Genomic DNA, 24,444 nt, shown 5'->3' on the forward strand with positions numbered 1-24,444 from the left:
ATATCAGTAGTTGGATTATAGACTTAATTATTGAGATGTTGAATGGTTTGCCTTGTCATTTTTGAGATTGCACCCAGATACTGCATTTCAGACTCTTTTGTTGACTATGAGGACTACTTCATTTCTTCTAAGGGATTCTTGCCCACAGTAGTTGATATAATGGCCATCTGAATTAAATTCACCCAAATCTTGTCCATTTTAGTTCACTGATTCCTAAAATGTTGATATTCACTCTTGCCATTTCCTACTTGACCATGTCCAGTTTACCTTGATTCATGGACCTAAGATTCCAGGTTCCTATGCAGTATTGCTCTTTTTTTAAATTTATTAATTATCCTCCAATTAAAAGTAATTGGAGGCTAATTACTTCACAGTATTGTGGTGGTTTTTGCCATACATTGACATGAATCAGCCATGGGTGTACATGTGTCCCCCATCCTGAATCCCCTGCCCCACCTCCCCCTGCACCCCATCTCTCTGGTTGTCCCAGAACACCAGCTTTGAGTGCCCTGCTTTATGCATCGAACTTGAACTGGTCATCTCTTTTACATATGGTAATATACATGTTTCAAAGCTATTCTCTCAAATTGTCCCACCCTCGCCTTCTCCCACAGAGTCCAAAAGTTTTTTCTTTACATCTGTGTCTCTTTCGCTGCATTGCATATAGGGTTGTCATTGCCATCTTTCTAAATTTCATATAAATGTATTAATATACTGTATTGGTGTTTCTCTTTCTGACTGACTCCACTCTATATAATAAGCTTCAGTTTCATCCACCTCATTAGGATTGACTCAAATGTGTCCTTTTTTCATAGCTGAGTAATATTCCATTGTGTATATGTACCGCAACTTCCTTATCCATTTGTCTGCTGATGGACATCTAGGTTGCTTCAGTGTTCTAGACACAGTATTGTTCTTTACAGCATCTACTTTACTTTCACCAGCAGACGCAACCGTAACTGAGCATAGTTTTCTACTTTGGCCCAGCTGCTTCATTCTTTCTGGAGCTATTAGTAATTGCCCTCCGCTCTTCCACAGTAGCATATTGGGCACCTTCAGACTTGGAGGGCTCATCTTCTGGCATCATGTATCTTTCCCTTTTCATATAGTTCATGGGATTTTCCAGGCAAGAATACTGGAGTGGGTTGCCATTTCCTTTTCCATTGGATCACATTTTGTGAGAACTCTTCACTATGACACATCCGTCTTGGGTGGCCCAGCATGGCATGGTTCATAGCTTCATTGAGTTACACAAGCCCCTCCGCTGTGACAAGGCTGTGATCCATGAAGGGGGTTGTGATTTATGCAGTAACAGTAAATGAGAACCAAACTTGAAGGTAGAAGATGGAGCTTATATTAGGTTGCTGCAAAAGTAATTGTAGTTTCAGACCTTGAATTTAAATCAGTATAACTAGGGTCTGACACATCTTTTTTTAATCAAAATAGGAACCATTACAGACAGCACAGTTTTGCCCATGAGAGAGAAGTTTGTTTATTCCTGTAGCATAAGAATCCATGCTTACAGATTCAGTGAAGTCTTGGAAAGCATTTTCTGCCTCCTGCTGATTGTGGAAGCATTTTCCCTGCAAAAAGTAATTGAGATACTTAAAGAAGTTGTTATTGGTTGGTGAGAGGTCAGGTGAATATAGCAGATGAGGCAAAACTTCTTAGCCCAGTTCGTTGAACCTTTAAAGCGTTTGTTGTACAACATGCAGTCAGGCACTGTCATGGAGAAGAATTGGGCCATTTTTGTTGACCAGTGCCGGCTGCAGGCATTTCGGTTTTCAGTACATCCATTTGCTGAACATACTTCTCAGATGTAATGGTTTTGCCAGGGTTCAGAAAGCTGATTGTAACAGACCAGCCAGCATCAGACCACCAACCAGTGATTGAGCTTTTTTTGGTGCAAGTTTGGCTTTGAGAAGTGCTTTTAAGCTTCTCGGTCCAGCCACTGAGGTGGTTGTCTCTGGTTGTCATATAAAGTCCACTTTTTGTCGCATGTCACAATTTGATCGAGATGGTTTGTTGTTGTAGAATAAGAGAAGACAGCACTTCAAAACGATGATTTTTTTGACTTGTGGTTGACTCATGAAACACCCATTTATTGAGCTTTTTTCAGCTTTCCAGTTTGCTTCAAATGCTGAATGACCGTAGAATGGTCGACGTTCAGGTTTTTGGCAGTTTGTCATGTTAGTTGTAAGAGGATTAGCTTCGATGATGCTTTCAATTGGTTGTTGTCAACTTCTGATGGCTGGCCACTGGGCTCCTCATCTTCAAGGTTCTCGTCTCCTTTGCAAAACTTCTTGAACCACCACCACAGTGTATGTTAGTATTTCCGACGCCAAATGTGTTGTTGATGTTGTGAATTGTCTCCACTGCTTACGACCCATTTTGAACTTAAATAAGAAAATTCACTCGAATTGGCTTTTTGTCTAACATAGTAGTCTAAAATATGTATACAATAAAAAGCAAGTAATTAGTCATTAGCAAAAATTATAAAGCGAGAAATGTGCGTTAAAATGATGCATAACCATACTTACTTAAGAATGTATTCCAATATCAAATGGCAATGTTCAACCATGCAAAACCGCAGTTACTTTTTCATCAACCTAATATCTCACTTCAGTATTTGCAGGTTCTCTTGTATATTGCTGGCATTATTACTATAAAAGTACCAGCAGCATATTCTCAGGTAGCCCTTTTTCAAGTTTGCTTTTTAAATTAATTGATAGCAAACTTTAATTATGTGTTTTGTTTTCTTGCTATCACATCTAGAACTGGAAGATTTTAAAAAATCACTTGATAATATAGTACCAAACAGTTTAGCCGTAGGCAGATTGGCTCTACATTAAGAAGCTTCTACAAATTTCTGCAGGAAAAATGGGAGTGCCAAAGTAAATTAGATGATTAGCTAGAAAGTAGAATATTGGGAGAGTCACCATGTAATTGGGTTGGTGCTACTTTCATGCCTCTTAGGCTATGGGTTACACTGTTCTTACCAGATGCCATGAATAAATTGAATCAGCTAGTATAACCTACCATCTCTTATTACATTGCTCATATGTTAAAACTGTTTTACTGATTGCTTACCATTTTGCTTGTTGATTATTATGACTTTTTCTTTCTTTCACTTCTGGAAAAGATGACCTTTTAAAACATACATATCTCTAATGCATTTGGGAATTTATAATACCATTCAAAGGTTTATATATTACCAAATAATTGTAACTTTTGTGACCAGAAATTAAGAGAATAATTAAACTGTTCACCTGAATCTGTTTTAGCTCTATGTTCCTAGATCCATTGGGTAGAATACCATTTAGCCTAGGTTAAGTATTTGAATCCTCTTTTGGTCAGTTAGTATGTGTCACAGATTCTAAAGGAAATCCAGCAAACTAGTGCAAATGCTTTCATATATAAATCAGCTCCCATCAGTATTAACAGTATGAGCTGAGTATGGTGTTTTGTGATTAAATAATTATGCATTATTGAAATTTCTATTTCAACCTTCAGTACTATCCAAGGTTTCTATTAAAAATATTATTTTTAAAAATTGTCAGCCTTTACTAATGAAATGAAGCAAAAATAATACTTGTTAAATCTCAGGTTTTTGTTTTGTCTCTGTTTCCTTTCCTCCCTTCTTTTCACCCTTTTAATTTTATTGTTATTAAGTTCATAATATTTTAACTGATGGTAGAATCTTGCTACTTTTTCATGTGTTCTTATAATACTTGTCCTTTCAGATATTTATAATTTTATTATTAAAATGTATATAGAAAAGTTTAATCAGAGTAATTTTTATTTTCTTTCTAGAAGAAATGGCAACGTATCTTCGTTATGTAAGAAGGCTAGATTTTTTTGAAAAACCAGATTATGACTACCTAAGGAAACTTTTTACTGACTTGTTTGATCGAAAAGGATATATGTTTGATTATGAATATGACTGGATTGGTAAACAGTTGGTGAGTACTCCAGGCTGTATAAGAAAACCAAAAGATTATTTGTAGTACTTAGCTTCCTTTTTCACAGTACAGATCCTTTATTGGAAAAGAGTTGAGAAGCAATAATTTTTGATTTTGAAGTATAGTTGATTTACAGTATAAGTTTTAGGTGAACATCATGGTGATTTAATATTTTTATAGATTATACTTCATTTTAAGTTATTACAGAATAATATCTATATTTTTCTGTGCTGTACAGTATATCCTTTTTGCTAATTTATTTCATAGATGGCAGTTTGTGTCTCCTAATTCCCTACTCTTGTCTTGCCCCTCCCCTGTTTGTAACCACAAGATTGTTCTCTATATTGTTAGGTCTGTTCCTTTTTTGTTATATTCATTTGTTTGTTTTATTTTTTAGACTCCATATGTTAATGATAACAAGAGTATATTTCTCCTAAGCATAATACTCTGTAGTTCCAGTCACATTGTTGCAAATGGCAGAATTCCATTCTTTTTGATGGCTGAGTAATATTTTATCATATAGTCTAGTTCAATTGCTCAGTCGTGTCTAACTCTTTGCGACCCCATGGACTGCAGCATACCAGGCTTCCCTGTCCATCACCAACTCTCGGAGTTTACTCAGACTTATGTCTGTTGAGTTGGTGATGCCATCCAACCATCTCATCCTCTGTCATCCCCTTCTCCTCCTACCTTCAATCTTTCCCAGCCTCAGGGTCTTTTCAGATGAGTCAGTTCTTTGCATCAGGTGATCAAAGTATTGGAGTTTCAGCTTCAGCATCAGTCCTTCCAATGAATATTCAGGGCTGATTTCCTTTAGGGTGGACTGGTTGGATCTCCTTGTAGTCCATGGGACTCTCAAGAGTCTTCTCCAACACCACAGTTCAAAAGCATCAGTTCTTTGGTTCTCAGCTTTCTTTATGGTCCAACTCTCACATCCATACATGACTACTGGAAAAACCATAGCTTTGACTAAATTTACCTTTGTTGGCAAAGTCATGTCTCTGCTTTTTAATATGCTGTCTAGGTTGGTCATAACTTTTCTTCCAAGGAGTAAGCGTCTTTTAATTTTATGGCTGCAGTCACCATCTGCAGTGATTTTGGAGCCCCAAAAAAGAAAGTCTCTCTGTTTCCACTGTTTCCCATCTGTTTGCCATGAAGTGATGGGACCAGGTGCCATGATCTTAGTTTTCTGAATTTTGAATTTTAAGCCAACTTTTTCACTCTCCTCTTTCACTTTTCATCAAGAGGCTCTTTAGTTCTTCACTTTCTGCCATAAGGGTGGTGTCATCTGCATATCTGAGGTTATTGGTGTTTCTCCTGGCAATCTTGATTCCAGCTTGTGCTTCATCCAGCTGAGCATTTCTCATGATGTTCTCTGCATGTAAGTTAAGTAAGTAAGGTGACAGTATACAGCCTTATGTACTCCTTTCTCGATTTGGAACCAGTCTGTTGTTCCATGTCCAGTTCTAACTGTTGCTTCCTGACCTAAGAAACCTTGAGAAACCTACAGATTTCTCAAAAGGCAGGTTAGGTGATCTGGTATTCCCATTTCTTTCAGAATTTTTCAGTTTGTTGTGATCCACACAATCAAAGGCTTTGGCGTAGTCAGTAAAACAGATGTTTTTCTGGAACTCGCTTGCTTTTTCCATGATCCAGCGGATGTTGGCAATTTGATCTCTGGTTCCTGTGCCTTTTCTAAATCCAGCTTGAACATCTGGACGTTCACGGTTCATGTATTGTCAAAGCCTGGCTTGGAGAATTTGGAGCATTACTTTGCTAGCGTGTGAGATGAGTGCAATTGTGCGGTAGTTTGAGCATTCTTTAGCATTGCCTTTCTTTGGGGTTGGAATGAAAGCTGACCTTTTCCAGTCCTGTGGCCATTGCTGAGTTTTCCAAATTTGCTGGCATATTGAGTGCAGCACTTTCACAGCATCATCTTTCAGGATTTGAAATAGCTCAACTGGAATTCCATCAGCTCCACTAGCTTTGTTTGTAGTGATGCCTCCTAAGGCCCACTTGAGTTTGCATTCCAGGATGTCTGGGTCTAGGTGAATGATCATACCATAGTGATGATCTGGGTCAACAAGATCTTTATTGTATAGTTCTTCTGTATATTCTTGCCATCTTTTCTTAATATCTTCTGCTTCTGTAGGTCCATACCATTTCTGTCCTTTATTGTGCCCATGTTTGCAGGAAATGTTCCCTTGGTATCTCTGAGTTTCTTGATGAGATCTCTGGTCTTTCCCATTCGATTGTTTTCTTCTGTTTCTTTGCATTGATCACTGAAGAAGGCTTTCTTATCTCTCCTTGCTCTTCTTTGGAACTCTGCATTCAGATGGGTATATCTTTCCTTTTCTTCTTTGCCTATCTCTTCTTTTCACAACTGTTCATAAGGTCTCCTCAGCCAACCATTTTACCTTTTGCATTTCTTTTTCTTGGGGATGGTCTTGATCCCTGCCTCCTGTACAATGTCACGAACCTCCATCCATAGTTTTCCATAACGTTTCTTTTTTAAACTGTTTATTATCTTTTTACTTTTGGCTGTTCTGGGCCTTCATTGCTGCACAGGCTTTTCTGTAGTTGCAGAGAGCAGGGGCTGTCTCTCATTGCAGTGCGTTGGCTTCTCATTGCAGTGGTTTTCCTTGTTGTGGAGCACGGGCTCTAGGGCTTGTGGGCTTCAGTCGTTGTGCCACATGGGCTCTAGAGCACAGACTCAGTAGTTGTAGCACTCAGGTTTAGTTGCCCCAAGGCATGTGGGATCTTCTGGATCAGGGATTGAACCCATGTCTCCTGCATTATCAGGTGGATTCTTTATCACTGAGTGACCAGGTAAGCTCCTCTCCATATCTTCTTTGTCCATTCATCTGCTGATGGGCACTTAGGTTGCTTCCATATCTTGGCTATTGTATATAATTCTGTTTTGAACATTGAGGTGCATAAACCTTTTGAATTACTTTTTTCACTTTCTTTGGATTTATACCCAGAAGTGTAATGCTGGATCATATGGTAGTTATAATTCTGGGTTTTTTGAGGAATCTTCATAATGTTTACCATAGTGGCTGTACTAATTTGAATTTTCACCAATAGTGCACAGGGGTTCCATTTTATCCATATCCTCACCAACAATTGTTATTTCGTGTCTTTTTAATAATGGCCATTCTGACAAGTGTGATATGATGTATCATTATGGTTTTGATTTTAATTTCTCTGATGATTAGTTAAGTTGAACATTTTTTCATGTATCTCTCAGCCATCTGTATGTTTTCTTTTGAAAACTATTCAGATCTGCTTGTTTTTTTTTTTTTTTTGGTACTGTATGAACTATTCATAAATTTTGAATATTAACCCCTTGTCAGTCATATCATTTGCAAATATATTCAGTGGTTTGAATTTTCATTTTGTTGATGGTTTTCTTTGCTGTGCCAAAGCTTTAAAGTTTAATTCGGTCCCATTTGTTTATTTTTGCTTTTGTTTCTTCTACCTTAAGAGACAGATCCAAAAAAATATTGCTACAGTTTAAGTCAGAGTGTTCACTTATTCTTTCTTCCAGGAATTTTGTGGTTTCATACATAACTGCCTTTAATCCATTTTAAGTGTGTCTTTGGGCAAAGCTTTAAAGTTTAATTCGGTCCCATTTGTTTATTTTTGCTTTTGTTTCTTCTACCTTAAGAGACAGATCCAAAAAAATATTGCTACAGTTTAAGTCAGAGTGTTCACTTATTCTTTCTTCCAGGAATTTTGTGGTTTCATACATAACTGCCTTTAATCCATTTTAAGTGTGTCTTTGTATATGGTGTTAGGGTATGTTCTGATCTCATTCTTTTACACACAGCTGTCCAGTTTTTCAGCACCACTTATTGAGGAGACTATCTTTTCTTGTTTGTATATTTTTGCTTCCTCTGTCATAAATTAATTAGGTTAACTGACCATACGTATATGGGTTTATTTTTGAGCTCTCTTTTCTGTTGACTTATGTGTCTGTTAATCCAGTACTGTGCTGATTTGATTTACTGTAACTTTGTAGTATGGTAGTATAGTCTGAAGTCAGGGAGTGTTATACCTGCAGATTTGTTCTTTTTTCTCAGGATTGTTGGACAGGGTCTTTTGTGGTTCTATATACATTTTAGGATTGAGAATAAATAATTTTTAGGATTCATTCTTTTAGTTTTGTAAAAATGGAGAATTTGGAGTCTGCTTTTTAGAGTAATGGGTTATTTTGAATGTTTTACTTCTGATTTAGTTCTTAATATCAAACATACTTTTAAAAAATATAGTATTCTAGTGATTACTTTAAAAGATTGCTAGTTTTTTCTTTAGTCATTGCTCAAGATATTTGTAAGTTTAGAATATACTTTAATTATTCTAGCAGTTTTAGGTTATTTTGCAATAGACTGATACTTATGTATCAGAGCAAGTTTAGATTTTTTTAACTATAAAAACTGCCCCCATAATATGTCTTGATCATAACTATGGGGTAAGTGTCTTTACTTAAATGAACACAGCATTAAGTTCTTTCTTTGAAGAGATGACTTAAAAAATCAAATATTTATTCTCACTAGTCTTCTTTTTAAATAAATAAGAATGCCTTACAAAATTTAATTTCAGTTCACTGATACCAAATTTTGTCCATATTTGGAACTACCAAACTCTCAGATTCAAGTACTTTTGAACAATTGGCTTACTTAAATGTTTAATCTGTATTTTTCTTAGCTCCAAAGTGATTTGAATATATATTGTATCTAAAATGCAAACCTGGATATACTTTGATTAATGCATTTATTATGAAATTTTGAATTATATTTGAAAGTTTAAATTTTATAAAAGTCTCTTCTGAGTTAAAATATTGACAGTAACCAGTTTTATTAGCTTATTTAAAAAATTATTCCTGTAATTTTCATAAAATAATTTTTTTCTGTTTATATATTGGCTTTGGAAATGAGAGACATAAACAAATACATTTTGTTTTTTTCATAAGAAGAATTAACCTAAAAAGTAACATTGAAAGGTCTTTTGTTGATATAAAAATAAATACTTGATAAACTATTTAAATATTTTGAAGCTACTTTAAATAGTAGCTATAATTTCTTTGCTTTAATTCAGTATCTTTAACAACTTACTTTAGGGAAGATACCTTTTCTTAATTAAGGCTTTATGTAATAGTATCTTTTATTTTTTTTATTATTTTAAGGTGCTAAATAATTTTGAATAAGACTTCTGAAATAGAATGCATTGATACTAATTGTTATTGTGTCGCAGCCTACTCCAGTGGGTGCAGTTCAGCAGGATCCTGCTCTGTCATCAAACAGAGAAGCACATCCACACAGAGATAAGATACAATCCAAAAATCAGGTTTGCTGTCCTTTTAGATATGAACTGTATTGATTTATTTCTGTATTACCTTCTTACTGTTTATAAATGTATTTGGTGTTTTATCATATCCAGATGACAGCTTTATAATTTGTGCATGTGTTTGCACATGTGTGTGTACATACTTATATATACATATTGAATGATTGAAATACATATCCTTTTCTTCTATAAAACAGACCGTATACAGACCTATTAAGGATAAAAATGCACATATTTTCAATACATAGGCTCTTTCCCCTAATGTTCCCATTAAAATTGTTTAATCACAAATCCTGATTAGTGTTGTTAGTATAAACTTTGAGAATATTGTTCTGTGAGAATGGAAGTATTTGGATACTCTGTTGGAATGAATTTAATAGTAGTTGTTCTTTCTAACTGTAGTCCAGTTTAGTGTAATAAATTATTTACTGAGTTCTGTTATTTGAAAGCTACTGCTCTCCACATTGCAGAAATGCAGAAGTAAGGAAAAACATACAACCTGTGAGAAATGACTTTGTAATGAGTGGCTAAGAGCTCACTGAACCTCTGGAATCAATCAGACCTGGATATGGCAGGTTACTCATTTACTCAAAGCCTCAGTTCTCATCTATAAAATAGAAATAATGCATGTTAATTCCTAGCATATAGTAAGCATTCATTAAGTCTCAACTCTTGTGGCTGGTGTTCCTGTTATCATTATTACAATAAATTCACAAATAACTGTGTAACAATGCAGAATAAACTGTACCATGGGAGATACATTAATAAAGTGCCATAGAGGATCATTGGAATATGTAGGATCTATATGCAAAGGTGGTTTTTGAGATGAGCATGAAGAATGAATGGGATTTTTAAAGGCAGGCTAAGGAATAAGAATTTTGGAGAGAGTGAGCATTAAAAAAATATAAGGCAAAAGTTTAAAAATGTGGAATATGTTTGAGGAGAAATAACCAGTTGGTTTGGAGCAGAGAGCAGGTTCAAGACAAGATATAGAAGATTCATTGAAGAGTTGTATTTTCTGGGTAAGATAAATTGGAAGCTGTTGAATTTTTGAGCAACATTTTCACTCGTCTTTTTTATATAAAGAAACCTTACTGAATCCATTTTTGACACAGAATTTTTGCTTTGACCTTGAATTAAACAGTATCTTTAGAATTTTCAGTTATAACCCTTTTTGGAGAGGGGTGGTGTGCTATCTATTTTGTATTCCATCAGGTTTGAGGTGAGGTTTAAAAAAATGACACCAAAGAAGAAACACAACTTACTAAAAATCATAGTCAAATAAAATGCTACATTTAGGAAGTATTTATAATTTTATGCTTTAAAGTATAGAGAATAAGATTAGTTTTATAATTTTGCCTTAGAAAAACTGGGCAGTAAAGGGTCTTATATATAAATTACTTCCGGTATAAATTGAAAGACATTGATAGCTTGAGTACTCTGATAGGATGCTGTATATGGAAAGAAATGGGAGAAGTGAAGACTTGGAGTATATGTTTTATAAATCAGTTAACTTCTCAAATGTATGTGGAACAAGACCATTGGTTCATGTTCTTTGAGGACCTCTACTTGAGCTATTAAGTATTGTAATAAATGAAACTCTTCTTTTATTGTTGAATTAAATTATTCTTGAAATAAATATTTTAAAGTTTTAACTTTCTACCTGTTTCAGATATGTCTTGCTAGCTCATTGCTAGATCACTGAGGGTGGGAACCATGTTTTGTTGATGTAGTCCTTGCAATAAATGTAGGGAGTCAGTTTATTTTTTTCAGGAAATCCTTTGAGATAGCTTGTATATTGAATTAGATATGTAGATTCTTATCGTGATAGAAACATTGTATATCTAGAAAAAAATTTCTTAACTATCTGTGCTGCAGTAAACAGCTTAAGTTGTGTGATAAACCCACAGTTCATATCCTCAAAGAAGAAAGGTTAATTCTTTAAATGTCTGAAACCTTTGTAATATCCCCAGATAAATAGTTTTAACTTAGAGTCAATGGTTGAAGTTCAGGGGATCCAGAAATTTTACAGGAAATGTTGGGTGGATGCAAATGTTTATTTTGAGGAGAGGTTGCATAGCTTTTGGTATCTTCTTAAAAAATCCATGATTCCCAAATGTTGCCTGCTGTCCCATGGTGTCATCTAATTTATTTCACTTTAACCTACAAGTCAGCTGAATTCTGGTGATAAATTTGGAGGATTTAATGAAGGCTCATTAGAATTGTTATAATTGTTTTGATGACAGATTTTATGCCACAGAGTATGTAGTTTTGTATTGTACAATTTAATTTAGGAATCTTAGTGCCAGAACATTTATTCTTTGTGTCTACTTGATTTTAACATCTCTTCCCCTAATGGGTTACTCTGGCCACTGATAGTCTGCATATAGCCCGGTGTACGTGACACTTTGTGGCAAGATTTTCCTTATAGTTGAAAAAGAAAGAAAAGAGCCCTGAAGTCTCTAGAACATAATGTAATTGTGGTAGTGAGCTAGGTAGTAATATTGGGAAAATAGTAGGCTCTCAGTTTGAATCCCAGGTGTACTATTTGCTACTTCGGTGATGTGAGAGAAGTATTTAATGTCTTAGTGTCTTCATCAGTAAAATGAGGATAATACTTTCTGTCTCAAAAATGAGATAACACATATAGAGCAGCCAATGCAGAACCAAACATGTGATAGAAACTTAAATATTGTATTCCTTCCCCATCTAATACTGTCCACATTTTCCTGAAACATAGAAATTGCTCCCTATTAAGCCATTGCTCAGTTCTTTTAGTAGATTATTATTTAGTTTGTGGTTATTGCCGTACAGGCTTGCCAGGTCATCTAAAATCTTTAAGAATTATCAGCCTGTTTCATGGAAATAGGTCTCTTAATTTGAGCCAGATGAAAAAAATAGATGAAGGAAGCAGAGGGATTCATATATGTAAGATTGTCACTTAAAAAATTTGTTTGTCATATCCTCTTGGTATTCTGTATAGCAGTTCTTATTTTTCAAAGAACGTTTCTGTTTTCTTGTATTATCCTCACAGTGAGAAACAGGATACCAAACAAGAAGAGAAAATTTTTTATGTTTTCTGAGACCTTAAGTGTAGCTGTTTAAGTAATATCTTTTTTTTTTTTTTAAAACGTTGCTGGAAGTAGTTTCTTATCAGAAAACCAGTGGGGATCTCAACTGTAAGAAAATACAATGGATGGCTTTTTAGAACATTTCATGGTTTATGGAGTGTTTTCTTGACCACGTCATTTTTACCTCTCTAGTTTTTGTTAACTTTATTTATAAAATTAGAGAGTGGAGTCTATGATATCTAAAGTCCTTTCACTTCTAAAATTCTGTGGTGCTATTTTATTTTTGTGGTTGATCATTACATAATTGTAGTATTTTCATTGAAATCTCTCCACATTCACTATGCAAAGATAGCTGCATCTGTGACTCAGAATAGTAAGGGTTTTTAAAATTTCCTTTTATACATTTGTTTTCTATATTATAAGGATGCGATGTTTAACATTTTGGGTTTCTCTTCTTCCATGCATGCCACATGCATTAAATAAATGGCAGTCGACAGACCACAGGGCAGCTTGGGACTCCCAGCAGGCAAATCCCCATCATTTGAGAGCTCACCTTGCAGCAGACAGACATGGTGGCTCGGTACAGGTATTTTCTGATTTTTGCATGAGTGATTATTTCCCAGATTTATACAACTAACCCTTTTTGGAACTCATGGCATGATTTCTTATCCTAATGAAAGACTTGTTGCTGAACTCTCCATAATTCTATTCCTTTGAATTTAACCAAAAAAGAAAAATTAACATGGTCTAGTAAGACCACCTAAGGGATGCTAAGATTTTGCCTTTGTTCATTTTTGCAAGCACATGCAACAGTATTTAAGTAAGTTGTACTCAGAACAGGTTAGAAAAACAAAATGTATTACTTGAACTATCTGTTAAACTTGTCTAGTAATAAGTTCAGTCTTTTTTAATGCTTTAAGTAATAGAACATTTTTAAATCTTATCCTTTCATTATTTTGCTTCCTTTAAACTTAGTTAAGCAGTTATCTAATATTTTCATTCTCAGTCCTTAGAATGTATTTTCTGATTAATTGGTCAAATAAATATGACCCCAGTTTTACAATGACATATTTTGTTTTATTTGGATAAAGTATAACATGGAGAAAATAATTTCAAGAACAGATATTTATAAAACATTTCCCTCTATTTTCTGGATATTTACAAAAAATTAAAGTTATCCCTTATTTTTTTGATGTGTTCCTTTTCCCCCCTTTTCTATACATTTAGAGATAGCTAATATATTCTTCCCTTAAATGCCCCCCTAAATTTTAGTCTTTTATATATATTATAAAAATAGGAAAAGATTACCGAGTCTCTTATTTCTTTTAAAAATGTCAGTTTAAGATAATCTGAATGCTGGCTCAAAGTACTTGAGATGAGAAATGTTCTCTCAATCCATTTCAGTTTAAAACCTATTTTTGATTTTTTTTTCTCCACATATTTCGACTTGAACAATTTTCTGTTATATTTTACCAAATTTATATTTTTCTTCATACCTATTAATCTGAATCTATGCTTGGATTTTATTCTGTCTTGATTTGAACTCTGAAAAAGCCAATTCTTAATTAAATCTTAGGAGTTATCATGTTTTTCCCACCTTTAGATTTTAGAGGTAGTTTAAATTGTGAAACCAACTTTTATAGAATTTTGTAGTCTGTGGAACTTTCAGTCATGTATTAACAGAAGAATTTGAATAGTGCTGTCAAATTTTGGAGTGAGCGATTCAGAGGCAAGGGAGCCTGAGAGGTAAAACTTTTTTGTGATCTGAATTCATATCATTGGAAAAGTTAATTGAGGAAATTATGTTCAATTTGCATAAACACAAGCTGGATTGTGTATGTATCTGTATACATTTATGTGTTTCTAAGTGTTGTATGTTTTTATAGCAAGTGTCTTGCTCAGGGTTCAGGGAAATTTATAACAATTAAGATACTGTTAGAAAGCTTTCCTACCACTTCTGTACCAATGCTACAAATTTATCAATAGTTTTTTTTTTTTCCCACTTTGTAGAATTCCCAAAGATGGCTCATGGGATCTCTTTGGACTGTCAAAGGGTGAATGAGTTTCATTGTTGGCTAATCATTCCAGTATTTTATTCTATTTTTTCACATATTCTCAAAGATATGTTTTAAATCTGCTTATTTCTTGTCTCTTTAAAACTTTTCTGCCTTATAAAGATTGCATCTGACTTCATTCTAATATTTAGTAAGTGGTCACTTTACTATTCTGGTAAATACATAAGTGAGTCAATTTTTACACTATTTTTCAGTTACTTCCTGAATTAACTTGATGTGATGAACATTAAGGTAGTTTTACTGTCATGAAAAATTTGCTAGCAGCGTAGTAAGATCATGCGTGAATCTTGCTCCATCCCAAAATGTTGAATTTATGTATAATTAAAAATTTAAAAAGTTATGACACTGGCATAATTGGACTAATGAAGTGGTAGTTTAAAAATTAATAGTAGTGAGAGGAAGTAAAGGTATCTTGATCTGAGCTAATATGATTATTCCAATAATTGAATATTATATTTTACTTTGAATGAAGGAAGAAGGGAAAGCAGTGTGTTTTTTTCATTCTCATCATTTGACAAAGGGAAGATATAAAGAGAAAGATCTTTTTACTAACAAGTATGACAAGAATTTGCCTTGAGGTTCTTTGTTCCATGGTTGTTAAACCACCTGTTGGACAAAGTTTCAGTCACTGGCTTTGCAAGGTGTGGGAGACCTGGGTTTGATCCCTGAGTTGGGAAGATCCCCTGGCGAAGGGAACAGCTACCCACTCCAGTATTCTGGCCTGGAGAATTCCATGGACTGTCCATAGGGTTGCAACGAGTCGGACACGACTGAGCGACAAGATCTTACATGGCAATTACAAAGTTTTCCTCAACAAATACTAAGGGCATATCATCGAATAGTTTTCAGGAAATACATTTACAAAATAAATAGATTGCTATCTGGTAATAAAATGTATAGGAACACCTCTTGCCTTTTTGACTTATAGAAAAATCTTCACTCACTATTTCACATATACCCCTTGGAGTCTATATTTGAACTCCTTATCTTTTCAGAATTATTATATATATATTATAGGTCAGGTATATAGGTTACCAAGTTGATTTAATTGTGGTTAGCAGCATAATTTCAAATTTCGTGTCTTAGATTATTCATCAGTAACATGGGGATATTAATAATAGTTTTATTCATGGTTTTGTGAGAACTTTTAAAAAAAGTATTTAGTATAGAGTCTGGAGCTAAAGAAGTACTAAAGAGTAGAATCATCTATTGCTTTGGCAAATTAAGAAGCTTGACTAGTATTTTTATCCATCTCTAAAAAGTGAAGTATAGAGATGTAGCCAAAAGAATGCATTGTGAAATGGGATTTATCTAATTTTATTCTGTTTCTTCAGTTAATTTACTCATCAGAAGGATAATGCCATCTATTTGATAAACTTTCCCCACTTCAGAGATTAAGAATAATATTTAGATATCTTGAAGTCTGTATTTTCAATCTGTTCTTGGCTTGTGTGTGATTTGGAAAATTTCCTAGGGGTACAAGTGTGTCCCCGCCTGCTTCTCTGTGAATTACTGGTAATAAGTATGGTTGAGAAGCCTAGCCCTACCACTTTCAGTTTCTTGGCTATTCATTATTCAGCACATACATATAAATGTCTACCAGGTGCTTGGCACTGTGCTGGTAGGTTCTTTGAATAAAGGAGAGAATAACAGATATGGTGTCTGTCCCCATGGAGCTTTCAGTTAATTTAAAGAGCTAATAAACAGGTGATATGATAAATGGAGAAAGTGCAGGGTGTTATGAGAATATGTAGGAAAAGCACCTAACTTGGATTTAGCAAGTTAAAGTTTCCTGAAAAAAATATTACTTATACTCTATTTTTTCACATGTTTTCAAAGTGAAGAATCAGTAGGACTTAGCGTCTGAAGAAGGTAGAAGGGGTGAAGAGAGGAGTGTATCAGGCAGAGAAAACTGTGTGTAAGGCTGTGGAGGAGAGAGGGACAGATTGAGGAGTTAAATGCAGTTCCGTCAAGCTACTGTGTACTGAGAAATGAGCCTGACAGGCAGACAGGCGGGGAATTGTGAAGACCTGAAAGTTTTGTTATTAAATTCAGGTTTTGATCTAAGGGTATTGGGTAGGCATAAAGAGAATCAGAAGTAACTTGATTAGAATACACAGAAGAACTGTACAAAAAAGATCTTCATGACCAAGATAATCACGATGGCGTGATCACTGACCTAGAGCCAGACATCTTGGAATGTGAAGTCAAGTGGGCCTTAGAAAGCATCACTACGAACAAAGCTAGTGGAGGTGATTTAATTCCAGTTGAGCTAATTCAAAATCCTGAAAGGTGATGCTGTGAAAGTGCTGCACTCAATATGCCAGCAAATTTGGGAAACTCAACAGTGGCCACAGGACTGGAAAAGGTCAGTCTTCATTCCAATCCCAGAGAAAGGCAATGCCAAAGAATGCTCAAACTACCGCACAGTTGCAGTCATCTCACACACTAGTAAAGTCATGCTCAAAATTATCCAAGCCAGGCTTTAGCAATACATGAACTGTGAACTCCCAGATGTTCAACCTGGTTTTAGAAAAGGCAGAGGCACCAGAGATCAAATTGCCAACTTCTGCTGGATCATGGAAAAAGCAAGAGAGTTCCAGAAAAACATCTATTTCTGCTTCATTGACTATGCCAAAGCCTTTGACTGTGTGGATCACAATAAACTGTGGAACATTCTGAAAGAGATGGGAATACCAGACCACCTGACCGGCCTCTTGAGAAACCTGTATGCAGGTCAGGAAGCAACAGTTAGAACTGGACATGGAACAAGAGACTGGTTCCAAATAGGAAAAGAAGTACGTCAAGGCTGTATATTGTCTCCCTGCTTATTTAACTTCTATGCAGAGTACATCATGAGAAACGCTGGGCTGGAAGAAGCACAGGCTGGAATCAAGATTGCCGGGAGAAATGTCAAAAACCTCAGATATGCAGATGACACCATCCTTATGGCAGAAAGTGAAGAGGAACGAAAGAGCCTCTTGATGAAAGTGAAAGAGGAGAGTGAAAACGTTGGCTTGAAGCTCAACATCCAGAAAACTAAGATCACGGCATCCAGTCCCATCACTTCATGGGAAATAGATGGGAAACAATGGAAATAGTGTCAGACTTTATTTTTTTGGGCTCCAAAATCACTGCTGATTCTGATTGCAGCCTTGAAATTAAAAGACGTTTACTCCTTGGAAGGAAAGCTATGACCAACCTAGATAGCATATTAAAAAGCAGAAACATTACTTTGCCAACCAAGGTCCATCTAGTCAAGGCTATGGTTTATCCAGTGGTCATGTATGGATGTGAGAGTTGGACTGTGAAGAAAGCTGATTGCCGAAGAATTGATGCTTTTGAAGTGTGGTGCTGGAGAAGACTCTTGAGAGTCCCTTGGACTGCAAGGAGATACAACCAGTCCATTCTAAAGGAGATCAGTCCTGGGTGTTCATTGGAAGGGCTGATGCTAAAGCTGAAGCTCCAATACTTAGACCACCTCATGGGAAGAGTTGACTCATTGGAAAAGACTCTGATGCTGGGAGGGATTGGGGGCAGGAGGAGAAGGGGACGATAGAGAATGAGATGGCTGGATGGTATCACTGACTCAATGGAGGTGAGTTTGAGTGAACTCCAGGAGTTGGTGATGGACAGGGAGGCCTGGCTTGCTGTGATTCATGGGGTCGCAAAAAGTTGGACACAACTGAGCGACTGAACTGTACTGAACTGAACTGATTAGCATTTACAGAGATACTTTTGCTTGAGACCAGATGGAAGGGAGACAAGTCTAAGGCAGGACCACAACTCTCAAAAGTCCACAGTTGAGGAGAGTTGATGGGTAGTGGAGATGAAGAAAAAAGGACTTGAAAGATAGAAGATACAGTTTAATTGGGTTTGAGCATTGAGGGAAGGGGAGGAATCAGTTATCACTTTTTGATAGGTTTCCTCCTGGCAAGTCAGGATTTCCAAAATGAGGTTTTAAAATGTATCACTGACAGCAGATAGTACTAGTCTCTAATTCCACTGTGTTGAACTTTTCACTGTAACATAGTCATGGAGCTCTATGCTAACTAAACATCTGATCTGTAAAAGCTAAGAGGTCATGGCAAGCAGAGGGAAGAAGACGGCTGTTAAGGGCACTACTCAAAGAACGATTTTACTTGGTGTGGCATACCTTCTGATTGTTGGAAAGCTCCTCTGCCTGTCCAGCCTTTCTTTTTTCATGTGAGGAACCATGTGACACTGGGGAGAAAGGGCAGAATCACAAGTGGTGCAGATGTGTTTTACAGCCAGGCACTGTTGATGAAGTGAAAGAAAAATATTGTTATAATAAACAGTCTGATACTTTAGTTATTATCACTTCAGAAATGCAGATACAGGTGATGATAACAGAAAAAGAATCAGACAAACATATCTTGAAATGATAAGAAAACATGTGGTTAAAAGTCAGAGGAGTAATAGATGTCATATCTGAGTCAGTTCTCCTTTATGCTAATTGTTAATGCAAGCCTTTCAAAATATTTCAGATAACCAATTTTAGTTTTCTTCATCAAATCTTTGAAAATACTGAGGTCCTAACAAGGAAAAAAAGATTGAATGTCTACAACAGTTGTCTCTTTTATTTGTTGGGGGTGTACTAAAGTCTGGAAAAGAGAGGTTTGTGGAAGAGAGAAGTTAAATGCCTTTATTACATAAATAATTTCCAGTTCCTCTTTTTTTTTTTTTTAATTTTAGTTTAGGAAATCCCTTGTTTAGTTACAATTGGGATAAATCAGCATTACACATTTGTTTTGATACTCTTTTTTTTTTCTTTTCTGTCAGTAAAGAAAGATTTTAATAGCTACTATGGTAGGAAAGAGAATATAGTGTAAACTGAGGTTGCTCTACCCAAAACAAGAGGCAGGAGACTTTTTGAATGGTTGGGATTTTGTTGACTAAAAAATATATTCACAATCTAAAACTTGAGAGTTGTGTTTTGTTCAGTGGGAATTTTCAGGACTTCAAGCCTGGAGGCAGTATCTAAGAACTGCTCCGAGGAAGGGCAGGGGAGAGCTCGGATATATAGGAGCTTTGCAGCAAAGGGCTGGTCGTCGGAACATTGAAAGTGAAGTTGCTCAGTCATGTCTGACTCTTTGCGACCCCATTGACTACTGCCTGCCAGTCTCCTTTGTCCATGGAATTCTCCAGGCGACAATCCTGAAGTGGGCTGCCATTCCCTTCTCCAGGGGATCTTCCTGACCCAGGGATTGATCCCGGGTCTCCTGCATTGCAGGCAGATTCTTTATTGTCTCAGCCATCAGGAAATGAAAGAAAAACATATCTCATGTTAAGGAATTTAACACTTTTCCAGTATCATTTGCAGTAACATCTTGAAAGACTGGAATACTCAAAGAATAGAGTGCTGTTAAGTCTAAGTGAACATTGGATCACTTAGAGATCTAATAGAGAATCTATTTCGGTTTCTCTTTGTTGAAAGTCACTGAGAAAGTCACTGGGCCTTTGGGTCATCAGTTGGAATATTAATTATATTTCTATAGCTTTTAGAATATGTTAGAAAGCTGGTTTCATACAGTCATGTTGAACCCTAGTAGAGGTCTAGTAAACTCTTTGAAAATTACTCTTTTAACTGTATCTCATTTACTAATGTGCTTTCTTATAAATGCCTCTAGAAAAAGCTGAGTGTCTTAAGTAAAATATATGGTGTTTTAATTTTTCTAATTTTTTGGCTAGATGAAGATTTAGTTCATTAATATATTGTACCTCTACTGAGCATTTGATAACATGCTCTCAAAACTTCAAATAGAAATTAGGAAGATAGTAGTATAACGAATTTGAATTCATTCTGTTCGGAAACTAAAATAATTGGCCTTTTAACGTCCTTGAGTACAAAGATGTGTTGTCTTTGTACTCGTCTATGATAATGATTTCTTTTGGAATCAGATGGGGCAGGCAGGCGTTAAATGAACCATTATTTTTCACCCTCGCTTAGCTACAGGCTGTTTGCCCACCGCCTCCCCTTTAACTCTGATATTGTGAGGGTAAAACTGTAGCCTAGTTACCTTTTTTTAAACCTCTTAAAATGAGAATTACACTCAGTTTCTTTCAAGTGGGAGTAACAGTGAAAATTTCTTTAAGAAGAAGAACAGCAACAACAAAAATCCTATAAAATAGCTGAATTTTTTTTTGAAATGTCAAACCTCAAAGCATTTGTGATTTTTAGATTTGTTGTTGTTTAGTCGCTTTGTCTGGAGAAGGAAATGGCAACCCACTCTGGTGTTCTTGCCTGGAGAATCCCAGGGACGGCAGAGCCTGGTCGGCTGTCGTCTGTGGGGTCGCACAGAGTCGGACACGACTGAAGCGACTTAGCAGCAGCAGCAGTCGCTTTGTCATGTCTGACTCTTTGCGACCCTGTGGACTGCAGCACGCCAGTCTCCTCTATCCTTCCCTATCTCCGGGGGTTTGCTCAAACTCGTTCATTGAGTCGGTGATGCCATCCAGTCATCTCATCCTCTGAAGAAACTAGCCTGATAAACACTAATATTGTAGAGATTCTTATGTTCTAGTTTGAATTATCATTCTAGAAATGTCACCTAAGTGGAATCATTCCTCAAAATTTGGCTTACAAAAATAATTTTGTTTGATCGATTGCCTTTGTTTTCCAAGAAGATATTGACACATTGTTTATAATATCATGTCTTTTGTTCTTGTAAAATCTGTTTAGAGAAGACCACTGGTTTTCTTAAGTGGAAACAATTTTAATGCCTGATTCACTCATAGGTCATTGCTGTTAAGTGGGTCAGCTTAACAGAACTCTGTTACCACATTGTATTCTGACCCTGGGCTATTGGCTTTTACTCAGAGGGTTAGGGAATCTGGGGAGCCCAGGAAAAATTACATTAAAATTTTTATAAAGTCAGATGTTAACTTCTTTTTAATCTGGTTCTGATCAACCATGTAGAATGAAATTTGAAACATTTCACTAAAATAAAATTTATTGCAGTCTGATATAACTTTGTAATGAAATTATATGAAATGAAATAGATTATATAATGCATGTATAGGTACTGTTGCTGGAAATTTAGAGTACTGGCATTTCAAATTTTCATTTATGCTGCTTAAGAAAGGGAAGAAACGTCAGAGGAACTGCCTATAAGTTGATGGGGTAAGGAGTGTCCTTCCAACTATGTAGGGCCATTGAACAAAAAGGCGGGGGGATGGGAAGAAACCTGTTGACTGTCATGTTAAGGAAATAAAAATGGAAATAGTTTATTAAACTGTTAGTTATCTACTACACGCAAGACACTCTGCTAGTTAAAAGTGATGGAGAATAGAAAAGTATGGGATAAGAATTATGCTTTTTAGCTTCTTTCCAGTTCAAGGTAGAGGCTCTGACATTTTAAAAATAACCCGGTTATATTCAGCAATTAGAACAAATAAGTATCTTTTCACATTTTCAGAAAGAGAGAAAATTGGCTTAGAACTACAGTGCTCAACAGAATGACAGCAAGGAGGAAGCAGTTGCCCCAGAAGCTGAGAGGGTGACTTAGGAATATTCCTCCCATTGAATTACCCTTAAAGAGGATCAAGGCAGCTGTGTGTTTTCAGCTGAAGGAACAAATGCAGCGCTCATTTCTTAAGTACTTATTCCATATAGGCTATAGGAAATGGAACTTGTATCAATCATGACCTAGTCTAGATACATTGATTGATTTCTGGTTGTCTTCCTTGAGTTGGGGGGCGAGGGCCTGTTTCTCTGCACTGGCTGTTAAGACTGAAAGGACGGGGATGTGTTTCTGTATTGTTTATTCTGGTATTCCAAGTTCCTACAACAGTGGTTGTTGCCTTTTGGAACTTAAACTTTTTATATATAACTTCATCTAATATTTTTGGCTGTGCTGGGTCTTCGTTGGTACGTGGGCTTTTATCTAGTTGCAGCATGCAGTGGCTACTCTAGTTGTGGTGCGAGGGAGGTGGTTTCTCTTGTTGCTCATTATGGGCTCCAGGGTGCCTGAGCTTCAGTGGTTGCAGCACATGGGGCTCAGTAGTTGCAGCTCCCAGGCTCTGGAGCACAGACTCAATAGTTGTGGCACATGGGATTAGTTGCTCAACAGCATGTGGGATTTTCCTGGGATCAAGGACTGGACCCATATCTTCTGCTTTGGCAGGTGGATTCTTTACCACTGAGCCACCACGGAAGCCTGGAATTTAAATTTTAGAAATACCGGCCTCTGTAAATGGAAGTGTTAAGTCTACTAGTCACCTGTCAACTCTGATACTTAGACTTCTGTTACGTCATAAAGAGATCACGTAGAGAAAGCATCAGAAATGATTCTGAGATTTGGAGCCTGGAGGTATGGGAAGTGGGTAGGGCTTTAGTAAAAGTAGGGACTATAGGAAACGTAACAGACTTAAGAAGGAATATGATAAATTTGGTTTTAGAAATAACGAGGTACCAAACTTGATCTAGCTAACTAACCATGTAGGTGAATGGTTAGGCTTGGGGAATCCTTTTCATAAAGGTAATAGTTGAAGCTGTTCTTGAGGTTAGATAGTAATAATGATGGCCACCATTTGTTGAACTCTTACTATATGCCAGTCACTATTTTATATATTAATTTCCTATCATATCAACCTTATTAGATAACTTCTGTTTCCAATTTCATAGTTGAGAATACTGAGGTTTAGCAACATAAGGTGTCTTCCCAGAGTCACATAGTGGTAAGTGGGAGAACTAGGTTTTCAATCTCCTCTATCTCACTTCAAAGTCATTAGCTGGTGCCAAGTGATAGATGTACAGGCAAATGAAGACTGAGCAAAGACTACTAACATACTTTTTAGGAACTATTGGTAACCTTAAAAAAAAACTCAATTTGAGTTCTGATACAGACAGGATCAGAGTATAGATTGGGGGGAGTTAAAGAATAAATGGGGAATTTTATAAAAATATAAGTGGTAAATTAAGATGATTGTTTTTTATTAAGTTTAAAGGAAAACAAGAGATAGGACAGTAGAGAGACTTCGTTGGACCAAGAGAATTTGGGAGTGTTATGATTTTTATCTTGCTTCAAGCTTTCATATATGCACGCATATATTCATTTATTCCAACAAATATTTATTGAGTGCCTATTCTGTGCCACATAGAAGTGAGGAGATCTCTCAGGAAATAACAGAAAGCTCTTGCTGTTATGGAGCTTAATTTTAATGGAGTTTGGGGTGGGTATTAAGACACTGGTCAATCAGAAAAACATCAATATTGATAAATGCTATACAAAGAATTACAAATGAAGTATAACATATAAGAGTGTTTCTGCACAGAAGTTCTAGATTATATGTTGAAAAAAATCCTATTCTCTGAGAATCTGGAAGATAAGAAAACAGCCAGTAAGCAAGGAGAGAATTCCAGGGAGTGAGAAAAGATAATACCAAAGCCTTAGGTGAAAATAAGCTTGATGTTGGACGGAGGCTAATGAACAAAGGGAAAGGTATGAGATCAGATGGGTAGACAGGATTGAGATCCTGCAGGGCTTTGTAAATTGGAGTGAAGAATATAGATCTTTATTTCAAATGAAACCATAAAGTTGACATTATAAGAGTTTTAAGCAGAGAGTTATATGTTACCTAATTTACATCTTAAAGGAACATCTTGGTTGTTGTGTGGACAATCCATTAATGGGAGGTAGATACAAATAAAATCTGACCAGTTGATCAGTTTTTGCTCTTCTTCATTCAAGAGATAATGGTGCTTTGGACTGCGGTTCTAGTAATCTTAAGAGTGGGGAGGACCCAGTTAGGTTTGTGGTTTGTGTCAGGGTGGATTTAACATAATCTGCTGATGGTTTATGTCAAAGAGAGGAATCACAGTGATGCCTAGATTTTGGGCTTGAAAAACTGGGTGAATGAATGGACAAAAATGAGGGTGAGATCTGAGCATGATTACCGACTGAAACGGAGGATCTGTTGGAAGAACAGTATTAAAGTTTCCAAAGGAAATAATTCATGATGTAG

At 36.0% G+C, this 24,444-nt stretch overlaps 1 protein-coding gene across 9 annotated transcripts in view; it reads left to right on the top strand.

Moving 5' to 3' along the window:
* The window catches only part of CSNK1G3 (casein kinase 1 gamma 3), a 125,402-nt gene that overhangs the window by 85,253 nt on the left and 15,705 nt on the right, over positions 1–24,444 (top strand). For 5 of the 9 annotated variants that reach the window (XM_088838802.1, XM_055430797.2, XM_088838803.1 and 2 more), the window contains 3 exons: positions 3,814–3,962; positions 9,219–9,311; positions 12,873–12,968. In XM_088838802.1, coding sequence (XP_088694928.1) covers positions 3,814–3,962; positions 9,219–9,311; positions 12,873–12,968 — 338 coding nt within the window. The remainder of the gene's footprint in view (positions 1–3,813; positions 3,963–9,218; positions 9,312–12,872; positions 12,969–24,444) is intronic. The other 4 variants (XM_088838807.1, XM_088838809.1, XM_088838805.1 and 1 more) reach the window with 3 other exon arrangements.

The sequence above is a fragment of the Moschus berezovskii genome, chromosome 8 (assembly GCF_049115385.1).
Source record: "Moschus berezovskii isolate FMDL1 chromosome 8, NW_MosBer_1.0, whole genome shotgun sequence".
Lineage (NCBI taxonomy): Eukaryota > Metazoa > Chordata > Mammalia > Artiodactyla > Moschidae > Moschus > Moschus berezovskii.